This window comes from Zalophus californianus, chromosome 7 (genome assembly GCF_009762305.2).
Source record: "Zalophus californianus isolate mZalCal1 chromosome 7, mZalCal1.pri.v2, whole genome shotgun sequence".
Taxonomy (NCBI): domain Eukaryota; kingdom Metazoa; phylum Chordata; class Mammalia; order Carnivora; family Otariidae; genus Zalophus; species Zalophus californianus.
Window position 1 is genome coordinate 121359652 of NC_045601.1, and position 13565 is coordinate 121373216.

The window sequence follows — 13565 nt, forward strand, 5'->3', positions numbered from 1 at the left end:
AATAAAGTACAACTCTCTTTTTATGAGATTTACAACAGACTGTCAACACCATCTGATAATTGAATCTCCTTGAAATCAGCAAAGATATATAGATATATCATGAGGAACCACTGACGTACAAACTAGCAAGAGAAGGGAAAAAGTAAGAAAAACTTGTTTATGTTACTCCATTTAATCCATAATCGAGGGAAATTCAAAATTTGCCAACCTAAGGAGAAATCTGAAACACAGATTTTTCAAAATTCATTTGAAAATAAAAGGAAATGTTATTGCCGTGCATTAGCCCTCTCTTTTAAAATATCCAAAGACGGACCAGAACGGACAAAGCATCGTGATCTGAGTAAGTCAGACTGTTCCAGGAAAAAAAAAAAAAAAAGTTGACATCAATGATAGTGATGTTTACTAGAAAACTAACCTACTTCCAGCAGATAGTAGACAGTGTGACTGATATTAAACAAAATATGTGACTGCCTTGATGTGAGGAGGGCGGGGCCCCGTTTGTTTTCCTATTATGTAAAACCCCTGCGCGACTCCTGCCAAAACATTTTCCCAGTGACACGTCTGCCTGCCTTTGGACGTGTTCCTTACTAAAACAAATACACCTAACAAATAATCTTTGATAGCAAATACTCATAAAGGCAAACAATGAAAACTACTATGGGGTGTTTCTTAAGATGGCACTGAGCACTATGAAGAATTACCACACACAAAAGCAAAACAATCCTGCCTTGCTGACTGGGCCAGTTCCCAGAAGTCAGCAACGGGAGCAACTTGCTCTCTCTTGGCAAGGAGCTAATTTTCCCCCCTTGGGGCAGTGAGTGGTCCTCGCCCTAATAAGTCACAGTGTGTGTATATATGTTGTGTACTTGGGAATAGAGATAAGTATGAAAACAAACTGGTATTATAAGCGCACACTCACAAATAAAAGGAGAATGTCTCCCAAGACCGTACTGGCACCTTATAAAAGTGTAATTTAACCTTATCTAATCTGGAGCCTGTTTCATCATAAGGAGAGCCAATAATGTAAAGCTTTGTGTGAAAGGAAGGAGGAAAAGCACATGTGGGGTGGGTGGCGATCAGCGTCGCCTATGACAGCCTGCCGGTGGGACTCTGGGGCCGCCAGTGCCCGCCGCGTCCTGGAGACGCTAGGCGAGAAAATGACGGATGGGCCGGGGTACTGCGAAGGCAAAAATGGCCAAGAGAATCGTTTCCTCTTCCCATCTGTTCAGGAAGGACGTCAGCGAGATAGACTAAACACAGGCCCTGGTTCGGGATTACGTGCGTGCGCCTGTGTGAACACAACAGCCTGGCCTTTAAAAGAACCTTCCTCCGCTCTGCAGGGACAGACAAAGGGAGACCAGACGCCCACACTGGCTGGCCTTGAAGAGAAGCAGGGCAGTCGCAGACTGTCGTGGCAGCCGGCGGGGGCCGGGGCGGTCCCGGGGGAGTCTGGCCCTGGTGCCCAGCGCCTGCTGAGGCCACCAGATGATGGGGTGCACCCAGCAGTGCTGGACACACCAGCTGCTGGGGCTGGGCACGCCCCGCTCTTCCCGGGAAGACACGGGAAATCCTGGTGCAGAGGGGCCCTTGGGCACCGCTAGGTCCAGCACACAGTCGGCCTCATTCCCTGGGAGAGCAGAGCCCCTCACTCCCAGATGCTCCGGAGATGAGATGCCAGGGGCAGTGCTCTCCCCCTAAAGCCTAGCCGAGGTCTTGGGGCCTCCTCTGGCTCTGCTACAAGGTGAACCTCTTCCTACCCTCACTATTGGCCTTTGGATCAATCTTCCAGGCCCAGGCGAGGTCCAAGTTGGGCAGGAGAGGAATTCTTTCCCAGAAAGGGTAAAAAGGCCCTCTTGCCTATTTTTTCCCCTGCCCCCCACCTCTCAGGCTTTCCCTGCTGCTATCTCCACCCTGCCCCCTGAAGCCCCACATGGCCAAAGGCCTCCACTGTATTAGACTCCAGGGCCTGGTGCAACTTAAGGCTGGGGTGATGGGCTGAGGGAAGGCTGCCCTGGACTTTGCAAACACTGGGTAGGACCCCTGCCTCACCCACTTCAGAAGCATCTCTAGAACATCTGTGTGCAGACATGCTACCTCTGTGCAAGTCAAGTAAGCTTACACACATACAACAGATTCAAGCATGGATGTGGATCAACGTTTCCCCACAGTTATTACTATTTACCTTCACAAAGGTGTCCAGAAAAGGGTATTGTGTTATACATGAGCTGCTAGAATCATGCTGAACACAAAGAAAGCCTCCATATATCTGCTAATTAAATGGATCAGTCAATATATCCTTGATCTGAAATGCACATTTTAACATCCAAAATAGAGATGAGACTTAATCCACTGGTGATGGTCACTGGTTTAATTTTTCTTCTCTTAGTAGCACATAAAATGATGTACCTTCTCAGAAATGGCGTGTTAGATCCAAGGAGACACACAAAGTAAAATTGTGAGGGCGTTGTAATTTCGGCCAGGTAACTTACTCTCTCTGAGACTCAGTTCCCTCCCATATAAGATGCAGATAATAGCGTCCACATTCTTGCGAAGATTAAAGGAAAGGATTCCTTGAAGCCCTCAGCAGAATGACAACATAAGAAATGCTCTGTACATCTTACTATCGTTGTCTAAGGGTCTGTGGTTGAGACTAGAGAAGTGACACAGCAAACAAATTTACCCTTCGATAGTACCTACCCCCTCTGCCCCAAACCAAGTGTCTAAAGGAACAGTCAAACGTTGGGGAAAATGAAGAGCTGTCCCATTTTTTCCAGTTCTGACTGGGGTTGTTGCGACCCCAAGCCAAAAGGGACCTCAGTAAAAGCAAATTCTGGACTTCTTTTTCTGTTGCCCCTAACTTAGAGTTTAACCCTAGTCAACTACTGGCCTTAAAAAATACTAGGGCAAATTTAGGAGTAGCTAAATACTTGGGGCAAGTGCCTCTTTTCCTTTCATACATTTATTTTTATTTAATATTCTGTGGAAATTTGCCTCTTTATTTGCCATAGTTTATCTTTTCTTATATCTTTGCTTCCAAACTAAATAGCACTAATCCGAATGCATACTTCTCTGCAAGCCAGCGTCTAGCCTTGTGTCTGTGTCTACTGTGTATGTAAATACTGGCAAGTCTCTCCGTGGGTAAAGCTGCAGTGTGCATGGTCTGTGTTGTCATACGGTGTCTCTGGGGTGTGTAAATGTGTGTGGGGGTGTGAGACCGCACGAGTAGCCACTGTCACTGCCACTCACTAGTCCTGTTCTCTAAACAGGTTCTTTGGAGGTTCAATTTTTCATAATTAAGACTAAGGTGTGGTTAGAAAACAGAAGTACATTTTCCTGGAAACCAGCAGTCTTCATTTGCAACTTTTATTGGCAAACCTGGCTGCCAGTAAATACATTCCTTGGCATCTCCCAGAATGTAATTCATTTGATGTAGCGGCCTTGCTTTTTTTCTGTAACGTGCACATCAATTAAAAGTGGCCGCCTGGAAGGAATGTAGCCGGTGGCTGCAAGCCCCAGGACCAGGTCATCTCGGGCTCCAGGAACAAAAACCTCCCTGGTCCGTGCCTTGGAGTCTGAGATGTTCTCCTCATGGGACTTCAGACTACTCTCGCCTGGACCCTGGGTAGGTCTCAGGGTGAGAAAACAAGGAGCCCGACACCTCGCGGTCCCACTCCAGCAGCGTGGCCACCCCCAGGGACCCCTTCCTCAGGAGACCCTTTCCCCAGGAAAGGCTCCGGAAGTGATGGGCCCGAGCGGGGCAGTGGAGCCTCACGCCCGCGCGGCCGAAGCGCCGCGGAGACAAAGCTGCGGACCGCAGGGGGCGCTCGGAGCACGCTCAGTGCCCGGGTGAGGGAGCCCAGAGCGGTCGGCGAGTCCCGGGCCCCAGGCCGTGGGACTTGGCTGGGGACCTGCGCCGCCAGCTGGGGAGCCCCAGTCCAGTGCGACCGAGCGGCCTTGGGACTTCCCACACCTCTTCTTCCCTGCTCTGCATTCGCGGGGAAAAGGCGGGAAGCCTGTGGAGGGCGAAAGGGGACCCCGACCACCGGGTCACCCCTTCCAGCCGCAGGCGCTCGCGAGGACGGCTGCCCTTCGGGAGAGGCCTGTTGCACCTAGCCAGGTGTCGGCCGTGTCCCGGCCCTGAACGGTGCAAACAGCCGGCTCAGGTCGAGGGCCCCGCGGCTGCTCCCCGCAAGGTCTGGGGTTCGAAGCTGGCCGCGCTTTTCGCACACCAGGCCCAGCCTTGCGTCCGCGCGGTGGGACGCCCCAGGGGCAGCGTGAGGGACGTTGGGAGGGTAGTCCCAGAGCTCAGGCCCTCCAGGCAAGCGAAGGCCCCGGGGCGTCGAGGCTCAGGCTCTGCGACGGTCCCTTTCCGGCGGGAGGAAGGGTGGCAGCCCCGGCTCGAGGTCCGCCGCGGGGCGGTGCTGGAGACCCGGGAAGTACCCGCCGCCCGCGGGACACAGGCCCAGCCGCCAGCAAGGTACAACCGACCTCCCCCGGCCTGCGGCTCTGTGGGTCTGTCCGCGGATCCGTAGCCAGGGCGCCGCCGTGCAGGAGCGCGCACTTTTCACTCCAGCCCCCCGGAAGGCGCCTTCGCCCCGCGGTTTTCGGATCGCTGCGCCCCCCCGCACCCTGCAATCCCGGCGCTGCGCTACCGCCTCTGGGGCTGGAGGACCGCTGGGCCCTGCGCTGCGCGCGCCCCAAATGAGCCGGTGTCACGAAGCTGCGAGGAAGCGGGGCCTCTACCCTTTCAGGACCTGGCTTGCGGCAGCCGTCCTGAGTCTGCTGGGGACCAGGATGCGAGGCCACACAGGTGCGCGCATGCACCCGCGTGCACCTAGTCCTTTCCGATCACCCACCCCGTCACAGATTTTATTCTCGTCCTGGATTGTTAATGAAAGACGACAGTTCGGGTGTCCATCTATCTCTGCCTGGACGAAGGAAGCCCTCTGTCTTTCGGAGCCAGGCACTAAAGTTAAAGATTCACTTCCCTCAATGCTCCGTGCCTGCTATTCAACTCGGCTCTGAGGTTACAGGTGGGCCGACCCGACGGGGTAACCAAGAGCAGGTGTGGCACGCATTCTCCTGTGTAAGTAATTAGTGGGATGGCCCATCTTGGGGACTTGGGGTATGACATTAAATTGTCCCATCACATAAACTTCCTGTGGAGATCTGCTCCTACGAGGGCAACTATCCAATTAGTTCAATCGTGTAGACAGGCAATGTGGATCACTTTGTCTTTAAAACCTAATCGAAAAACAAACGCTCTTTTTATTTATTGTAGGAATTATTTTTCTGCTGAGGAGGGGACTGAATTACAGGAACTGCGTTAACAGAACCTCTACTCAGAAACCCCCCAACCTGCAGAGGGAAAGAGGAAAGAAGAAAGCAGCCCTCTGAGTCTCGGCCACCCAAACGTTGGGTCCCCGCCTCCTCGCTCCGCTGACAAGTCACACTGAAGACAAACTCTACCTTCCGGGCTGACGGTTTGATAACGAATAACGGTTATTGACACCGAAATACCCTCCCCTACCTTTGGGTTCCTGGTCTACCCAAACGAGGCCATATGTAGAACTACGGGCATTTATTTAAATAGCTCAAAGACACCCCCCCACACACACACACACACGGACTTTGCTGCGGTTGTTTGTGATTTCGGTCTAGTGGGGAGTTTCCAAATCTCATTGGCGGGATAATTGCCTTAATCTTCCAATTTGTCTCCTGGCAGCGGATGGAGATGGTAGGACGGCTGTAGACGTGCAGCCTCCCTCCTGGGTTTTCAGAACCCTCTGGATTCGACGCACCGTCTAGAGCAGAAGTCCCTTCCCTCATCTTCTAAGCCTGCCTTTCCTGTTTTCCCAGCTCCTGGACCAAGTGGGGGCCCCCCCGGGAACCCGCAGGAAGGCGGCCTAGACCCCCGACGGGCCGGCTTCCTGGGCATAACGGAGAGCCAAAAGCTGGATACGCCGGAACTGCGGACTGGGAGGGGGTCTGGGCAGGTCCTAGGGACGACTGGGCTGCTGGGGCTGGAAAGTTCCAGAGGGGTCTCTGACGCAGAGGACAATCTGTGTCCCCTGGGCTGGGCTCAAACCGCTGGAGAGTCATTTCTTGAACTCGGGGCTCTCCCCGACCCTTATTCCCTCTACTTGACTTGAATAAAAAGGAAAGAGAAAGAGCTCTTTCTGGCTCCTGGTGACCTGCGTTAGGGCACCATCTCCTCCCTCCCTCCCCCACCCTCCCCCCACTACCCCCAACACACACATTCCTGTGGTGTCACCACGTTCCTGAATCTAGGCATTTCCTGGAGTGCTCGCCACATCTCCCCGGTGCTTTTCTACAGTAGGGGCCCTGGGGAGGCCTTGTTTTAAATATCGCTGTGATGTCACGCCCCCTCCTCAGAGCTAAGAATCCCTCAGTGGGCCCTGGGAATTGTAACCCCACCTGGCAGGTCAAGGATGGGCTGGGGATTGCGGGGCGGGCCAAGCGACAGTTCCACCAAACATCCATTACCGCTGTCGCCTGCAGGACCTTCAGGCTGCAAGGACGGGAGGTGTCAGAAAAGAAGCCCAAGGTTTCCTGCGGGGGCATTTCTGCCAATTGAGTCAAGGGTTTTTCGAGAGACTGACAATTGAACTACCTCAAGGAGGAGGGGAAAAGGGCATCAAAAACTTTAAACTGAAAATAAAAACTGTAACCCATTCCCCCAAAAAACTTCATTTCTTTGCCTTAACGTTAAAATAACACCACTAACAACAATAATAAAATAAGCAAAGTACTTTAAATATGATCAAGCCGTTTACTGAAGGTTTGCTTCCGAATAAGCTTATAAAACACAAATGCAAATATCTTTTCCTGGCGAATATCCAGAACTAAACCAGTGGAAAGTTGATCTCTATAAAACTGCATCCCTCCATTTTTTCTCGCATGCCAGATACTAATTTCACAACGGTAACTTTTATATCCGAAGCGGGGAGCCCAGAACACCACCGCGATTCGATTTGCAATTTACATAACAAGCTTTTTACCCTTCTCTGGGCTGGCGGAGGAAGAAAGCGAGGGGAGGACAGGAGACGGTGTGCTGGGAAGAGATGACGGAGCACAACTGTCCATTGCAAAACCCGGGGGCCCGCTGGCGTTTCCCACATTAGGAAAACAAACGAGTCGCTATTGCTGCTTTCCTGTCCATGCACCGCGAGCGAACAGTGGAGATGCAGTTTAAAGTTCAAATTCACCAAATGCTGGGGTGTTTAGGGAGACCACTTAATTGGCCTCCAGGCTGAAGCCAGAGTGCTCCATTAAGCCTCAGCCAAAGGGGCTGATTATGTCAGCGTACAGGGATGGGGGCTGGACATGAATTCATTTTTCAGGTCGGGGGGTCTTCTCCCCCCTTCTTCCCTCTGCAAGTGTTTAGGAACCATCAAGTACTGAGCCTCCTGCTGATAAATCAAGGGTTTCTCCCAATCCGAGCCCCCGGCCTTGCAAACACCCTGGACAAGGAGTTTCAAGTGCCCCAAGAGCACAGCAGGCCAAGAGGCAGCTGCCTCAGGAATGGGAACTTCCGGGCAACCCCCCCACCCCCAGGCTAGTTCTAGAAGCAGCAGGTCCTCTTCTCTCCATGTAAATGTCCATTCTGAAACACGCTATTTTTTAAATGTTCAAGTGACACGGAGCTGAGCCTGTTACACAAGTCAGCTCCTTTGGTATCTAACAACTAAAGCGACAATGAGAATTTTTTGTGCAGTGAAAAAGCCGGGATTCCAGCTGGGAAGCCAAAAGGGGCTCCCAACACGTCCTTGCAGTTAAAGATTGTCAGAAATTGGGGGAGTGGAGGTGTTAAATGCGTCACACTACTCTTCCTCACAGTTTCCTAAGCTTGCCAGTGCCCCCCGCCCCCGGCTTCTGGTAAAGGATCTAGTGTTCAGTCTTCAGGAGGGTCTTTTCTAGAGTTGCCAAGATGCAGAATTGCGCTGCAGGCGGAGGGTGGCCAATTTTTTTCCTGCTTCTTCGTTTCTTTCCTTCTCTCCTCTTCCCATCCAATTCCAGTCGTTCAGAAACGCCTGAAACGTGTACAAGGATACGCCTTCTGCGCTTATCCCCCCAGAATCCTTGAGCCCTTCTGCAGGTGCGATTCTGAACAACCCGCCCCCCCCGCCCAACACACCCGTTATCTGCAAGCCGGCAGCCCCGCGCGTGTGGAGATGGAGGTTGAACTGAGGCGCGTTAAGTTCTTGGACGTGTTTATTTGCTTCTTGTCATCACACCTGCTAATGTCACTGAGCCCGAAGCGTGACCCCTCCTCTGAGCCGAAACATGCCTGACCAGGCAAAGACCCGGCGGCGTGTGGAGAACTTTAGGGATCACGTATGCCCCTCACCCTCCCCGCCACGGGGGAGCGCAGGGAAGCCTCCTGGCCTCTGCAGCTAGAGCCTCAAGCACCCTCAGGGCGCCAAGTGCCCTGGGGGGGGGGGGGACGAGGAGCAAGGTGGCCTGAAACGGGGGGGCGGAGCCTACCTGGGCAGCGATCCCGGCAAGGCCCCATATCCCCTCTCCCTTATTTCTACTGTGTAGGGGTCACGAGGAAGCCGAGGTGGGGGCGACAACTCCTGCCCCACCGGGAAAAGCATGGCTGTGACTGAGCCTTTAAAACCCTGTCCTTTGTAATCCAGCCCCGTCCGGGCAAGCTCCGGGCAAGAGGATCTCCAGGTGGGGGGCGGGGGGCAAATGAACACATCTGTGAACCGAGTGAGACTGGCGACGAGAGGGAAGGAAGAGGTGGAAAGAGAGGAAAGGTGAGGGGGAAAGGAGGGGAAGAGAGACCCAGGAAATCCCGGCACTGGAGTCAGCCAGATCGACCAGGGAATGGGAGAGAGCCAGACCGATTTGGGGTTCGCGGATTCGGTGACATCTGGGAGAGGTGGACGGAGGAAGGGTCTGCGTGGGGGCCCAGGAGGACCCAGGAAGTCTGCGAGAACAATGGACGTCTGTGCGGAGGGCCGGGAGTGGGAGACAGTGCGGGTGGCGACGGCGGGCGGCTGGGGCTCGGGGGCTGATCTTACTGCGGGTGCAGGCCTGGCACGGCCAGGGCAGGGGTAGGGGCGCCGGCTCCGAGCGGCCGGCGCGCGTGTGGTCAGCCCCGCGGTCCTCCCGCGGCTGGGCGCGGGCCGCCAGGGCTCGGCCTCCGGCTCATTCAGAGGCGGTTCTCGCCGACCATTGGCTGCTGCTGCTGTGGTGGGGCGGGGCTCCGCTGCCCGGAAAAAAATGTAACTGCGTAAAAAAGTCCTCGCCTGGGTGACGGATGCTCAAAAGTTCAGAAGTTTTCCCAATGCTTCCTTAAGCGGCCGGCGCGCGAGAGACTGAAAAAAAGGTGACGCGGGGCCCGGGAAGGCGGCCGGCGCGCTGCCCCCCGCCCCTGGTTATTTGGCCGCCTTCGCCGGCGGCTCAGGGCAGAGTCTTCTGGAAGGCGCAGGCAGTGTGGCGAGAAGGGCGCCTTCTTGTTTTTTAGTTTTGGCTCTGTTCTGCCGTTCTCGCCTGGAAGTTGCTCCGCGGGTTCCTTCAAGGCCGTCTGCCGCGTCCTCGTCCGGTCCTCTCCCCTAGCACCGACCCCGAAGTGGCCCGAGGCGCCCCAAAAGCCCGAGCGAGCGCAGGGAGAGGCCGCGCGCGGCCGGCGGCTTCGGGAGGCGGCGGCGGCGGCCGAGCTGTACTCAGCGCGGCGGCCCGGCACCAGCTCTGTGGGGCCCGGACTCGGACTGGGCAGCCGGCGCGGCGTGGCCGGCCTAGGGAGGGTGGGGGGCGGCGGGAGGCGCGGGGCGGCGGCGGCGGCGGCGGCGAGCGGGGGCCATGCAGGCGCGCTACTCCGTGTCCAGCCCCAACTCCCTGGGAGTGGTGCCCTACCTCGGCGGAGAGCAGAGCTACTACCGCGCGGCGGCGGCGGCGGCCGGGGGCGGCTACACCGCCATGCCGGCCCCCATGAGCGTGTACTCGCACCCGGCGCACGCCGAGCAGTACCCGGGCGGCATGGCCCGCGCCTACGGGCCCTACACGCCGCAGCCGCAGCCCAAGGACATGGTGAAGCCTCCCTACAGCTACATCGCGCTCATCACCATGGCCATCCAGAACGCCCCGGACAAGAAGATCACCCTCAACGGCATCTACCAGTTCATCATGGACCGCTTCCCTTTCTATCGGGACAATAAACAAGGCTGGCAGAACAGTATCCGCCACAACCTCTCGCTGAACGAGTGCTTCGTCAAGGTGCCCCGCGACGACAAGAAACCGGGCAAGGGCAGCTACTGGACGCTGGACCCGGACTCGTACAACATGTTCGAGAACGGCAGCTTCCTGCGGCGGCGGCGGCGCTTCAAAAAGAAGGACGCGGTGAAGGACAAGGAGGAGAAGGACCGGCTGCACCTCAAGGAGCCGCCGCCGCCGCCGCCCGGCCGCCAGCCCCCGCCTGCGCCGCCGGAGCAGGCCGACGGCGCCGCGCCCGGACCGCAGCCGCCGCCAGTGCGCATCCAGGACATCAAAACCGAGAACGGTACGTGCCCCTCGCCGCCCCAGCCCCTGTCCCCGGCCGCCGCCCTGGGCAGCGGCAGCGCCGCCGCGGTGCCCAAAATCGAAAGCCCTGACAGCAGTAGCAGCAGCCTGTCGAGTGGGAGCAGCCCCCCGGGCAGCCTGCCTTCCGCGCGGCCGCTGAGCCTGGACGGCGCGGAGCCCGCGCAGCCGCCGCCGCCGACCGCCCAGCCCGCGCCGCCGCCGCCGCACCACAGCCAGGGCTTCAGCGTGGACAACATCATGACGTCGCTTCGGGGGTCGCCGCAGGGCGCGGCCGCGGAGCTCAGCTCAGGCCTCCTGGCCTCGGCGGCCGGGTCCTCGCGCTCGGGCATCGCACCCCCGCTGGCGCTCGGCGCCTACTCGCCTGGCCAGAGCTCTCTCTACAGCTCCCCCTGCAGCCAGAGCTCCAGCGCCGGCAGCTCGGGCGGGGGCAGCGGCGGAGGGGGCGGCGGCGGCGGCGGCGCGGCGGGCGCCGGGACCTACCACTGCAACCTGCAGGCCATGAGTCTGTACGCGGCCGGAGAGCGCAGCGGCCACTTGCAGGGCGCGCCGGGGGGCGCGGGGGGCTCGGCGGTGGACGACCCCCTGCCCGACTACTCTCTGCCCCCAGTCACCAGCAGCAGCTCCTCGTCCCTGAGTCATGGCGGCGGTGGCCAGGAGACCGGCCACCACCCTGCGGCCCACCAAGGCCGCCTCACCTCGTGGTACCTGAACCAGGCGGGCGGAGACCTGGGCCACTTGGCGAGCGCGGCGGCGGCGGCGGCAGCCGCGGGCTACCCGGGCCAGCAGCAGAACTTCCACTCTGTGCGGGAGATGTTCGAGTCGCAGAGGATCGGCTTGAACAACTCTCCGGTGAACGGGAATAGTAGCTGTCAGATGGCCTTCCCTTCCAGCCAGTCTCTGTACCGCACGTCCGGGGCTTTCGTCTACGACTGTAGCAAGTTTTGACACCCCCGCCCCCCCCAAAGTCGAACTGAATCGAACCCTAAAGCAGGAACAGAAAAGAACCATCAATGCAAAATCGAAACCAAAAAGAAAGAAAAAGAAATCCAATTAAAAAAAACAGAAAACCTCGAAAAACGTTCACCAAACCAGCGAACAGAATCCCTCCAAAAATTCAACTCACCAGCACAAAGAAAACTATTTTCTTAAAAGATTCAGAGCCACCTTCACTTTGCCTTATCTAAATAAACAAAACGGTAAACTATTTTGTACAGAGACAGCAAAATCATGGTTTATTAAAGGACAGTGTTACTCCAGATAACACGTAAGTTTCTTCTTGCTTTTCAGAGATCACGCTTTCCTCCTTTCTCTCCCATTCCCCTGCCCTTCTCTTTCCTCCACCTCTCACCTGTAAGATATTTTATCCTATGTTGAAAGGAGGGGGAAAGTCCCCGTATATGAAAATCGCTTTCTTTTTATTCATGGACTTGTTTTAAAATGTAAATTGCAATATAGTAATTTATTTTTAATTTGTAGTTGGATGTCGTGGACCAAACGCCAGAAAGTGTTTCCAAAACCTGACGTTAAATTGCCTGAAACTTTAAATTGTGCTTTTTTTCATTATAAAAAGGGAAACTGTATTAATCTTATTCTACCATCTTTTTTCTTTTTGTTGAACATATTCATTGTTTTGTTTATTAATAAATTACCATTCAGTTTGAATGAGATCTATATGTCTGGATACTTTAATACAACCTTAATTATTATAAAAAAAAGATTTCAGATTAAAACACGAGAAATGACCTATTCTCCTCCTAAATAGCTGAAAAATGGAGAAACCCTCCGACTATTCCTTGTCAAATTTCACATAAAAGTCTCTTTTTGTTTAGATTTTTTTTTTCCCTGCAGCATCTTCTGCAAAATGTACTATATAGTCAGCTTGCTTTATGGCTAGTCAAAAGATACTTTCCTAAACAGATCTGAGTTGGCATATACACAAATATATTTTTTTTCAGTAAGGACAGAACATGATCTGGAAATTCTAAGCCCATGAATCAGCAGCAGTGTTACCACAGTGATACCTGTGTGTAGAGATATGTGAATGTGCCTCCAGATATACACAGATGAATATTTGGCTTGTGTGTTACATTAAAAATCGTGATGTCTGTTATACATACATCCCCATGAGCCAAATGCTGGATAGATATTTTGCCTATTAATTTCACTACTTTGTAAGAAGAAAAATAAACCAGTTTTTAAATGTATGTATATAACTCATCCACATTTACAATCCTTCATGTATTACATAGAAGGGTTGACTTAAAAAATATATATATATATATACTGTGGGTTGGAAAGGGATATTTAATCTCTGGGAAACTATTTTAGAAGATATGTTTGTAGAACAATTATTTTTTAAAAAAGATTTAAAGCAATAAGAAGGAAGGAGAGAAGAGCAGAACATTTTAGTCTAGGGTGGTTTCTTTTCAATCCATTTTTTCTTGTTAATTTACAGTTAAACCTAGGGGGCAACCCAGATTGGCCCTCCCCCTTTGTAAATAACCCAGGAAATGTAATAAATTCATTATCTTAGGGTGATCTGCCCTGTCAATCAGACTTTGGAGAGATGGCGATTTGATTACAGACATTCAGGGCCTTTCAGTTTGTTTTCGAGATAATACAGTTTCCTGCTATCTGCCGCTCCTATCTAGAGGCAACACTTAGCAGTAATTGCTATTGCTTGTTGTCAAAATTTGATCATTGTTAAAGGATTGCTGCAAATAAATACACTCTAATTTCAGTCAAAAACTGCTTTACGTGGCCTCTGATTTGCTGGGTCTCCTCCCTGAGTCGTAACCTAATAGCTAGGGAAGATCGCAGGGGCCCAGGGCGCGGGTGTCTCTCCGGGTCAGGCCGGCTGGGACTCGCCTGACTGCCGCGTTTAAAACCTCTTGGCTGTTCTCAGCCCGTGGCCCTGGAGCTGCCTCGGGTTATCCCCCTTGGGGTGGGCGGTGAAGGGAATCCATTGCCAGACCTCGTAGTTTGTGCGTTGTTGGTCCACTTTTGGGAGCCGA

General features: G+C 54.1%; 1 protein-coding gene across 1 annotated transcript; it reads left to right on the forward strand.

The window, feature by feature from the left end:
• Positions 1 to 9716: 9716 nt before the first annotated feature.
• Positions 9717 to 13299, forward strand: FOXC1 (forkhead box C1). Its single transcript, XM_027604131.1, has one exon. The coding sequence runs from the start codon at positions 9835 to 9837 to the stop codon at positions 11494 to 11496; it is 1662 nt and encodes a 553-aa protein (XP_027459932.1). The 5' UTR covers positions 9717 to 9834; the 3' UTR covers positions 11497 to 13299.
• The last annotated feature ends 266 nt before the right edge of the window (positions 13300 to 13565 follow it).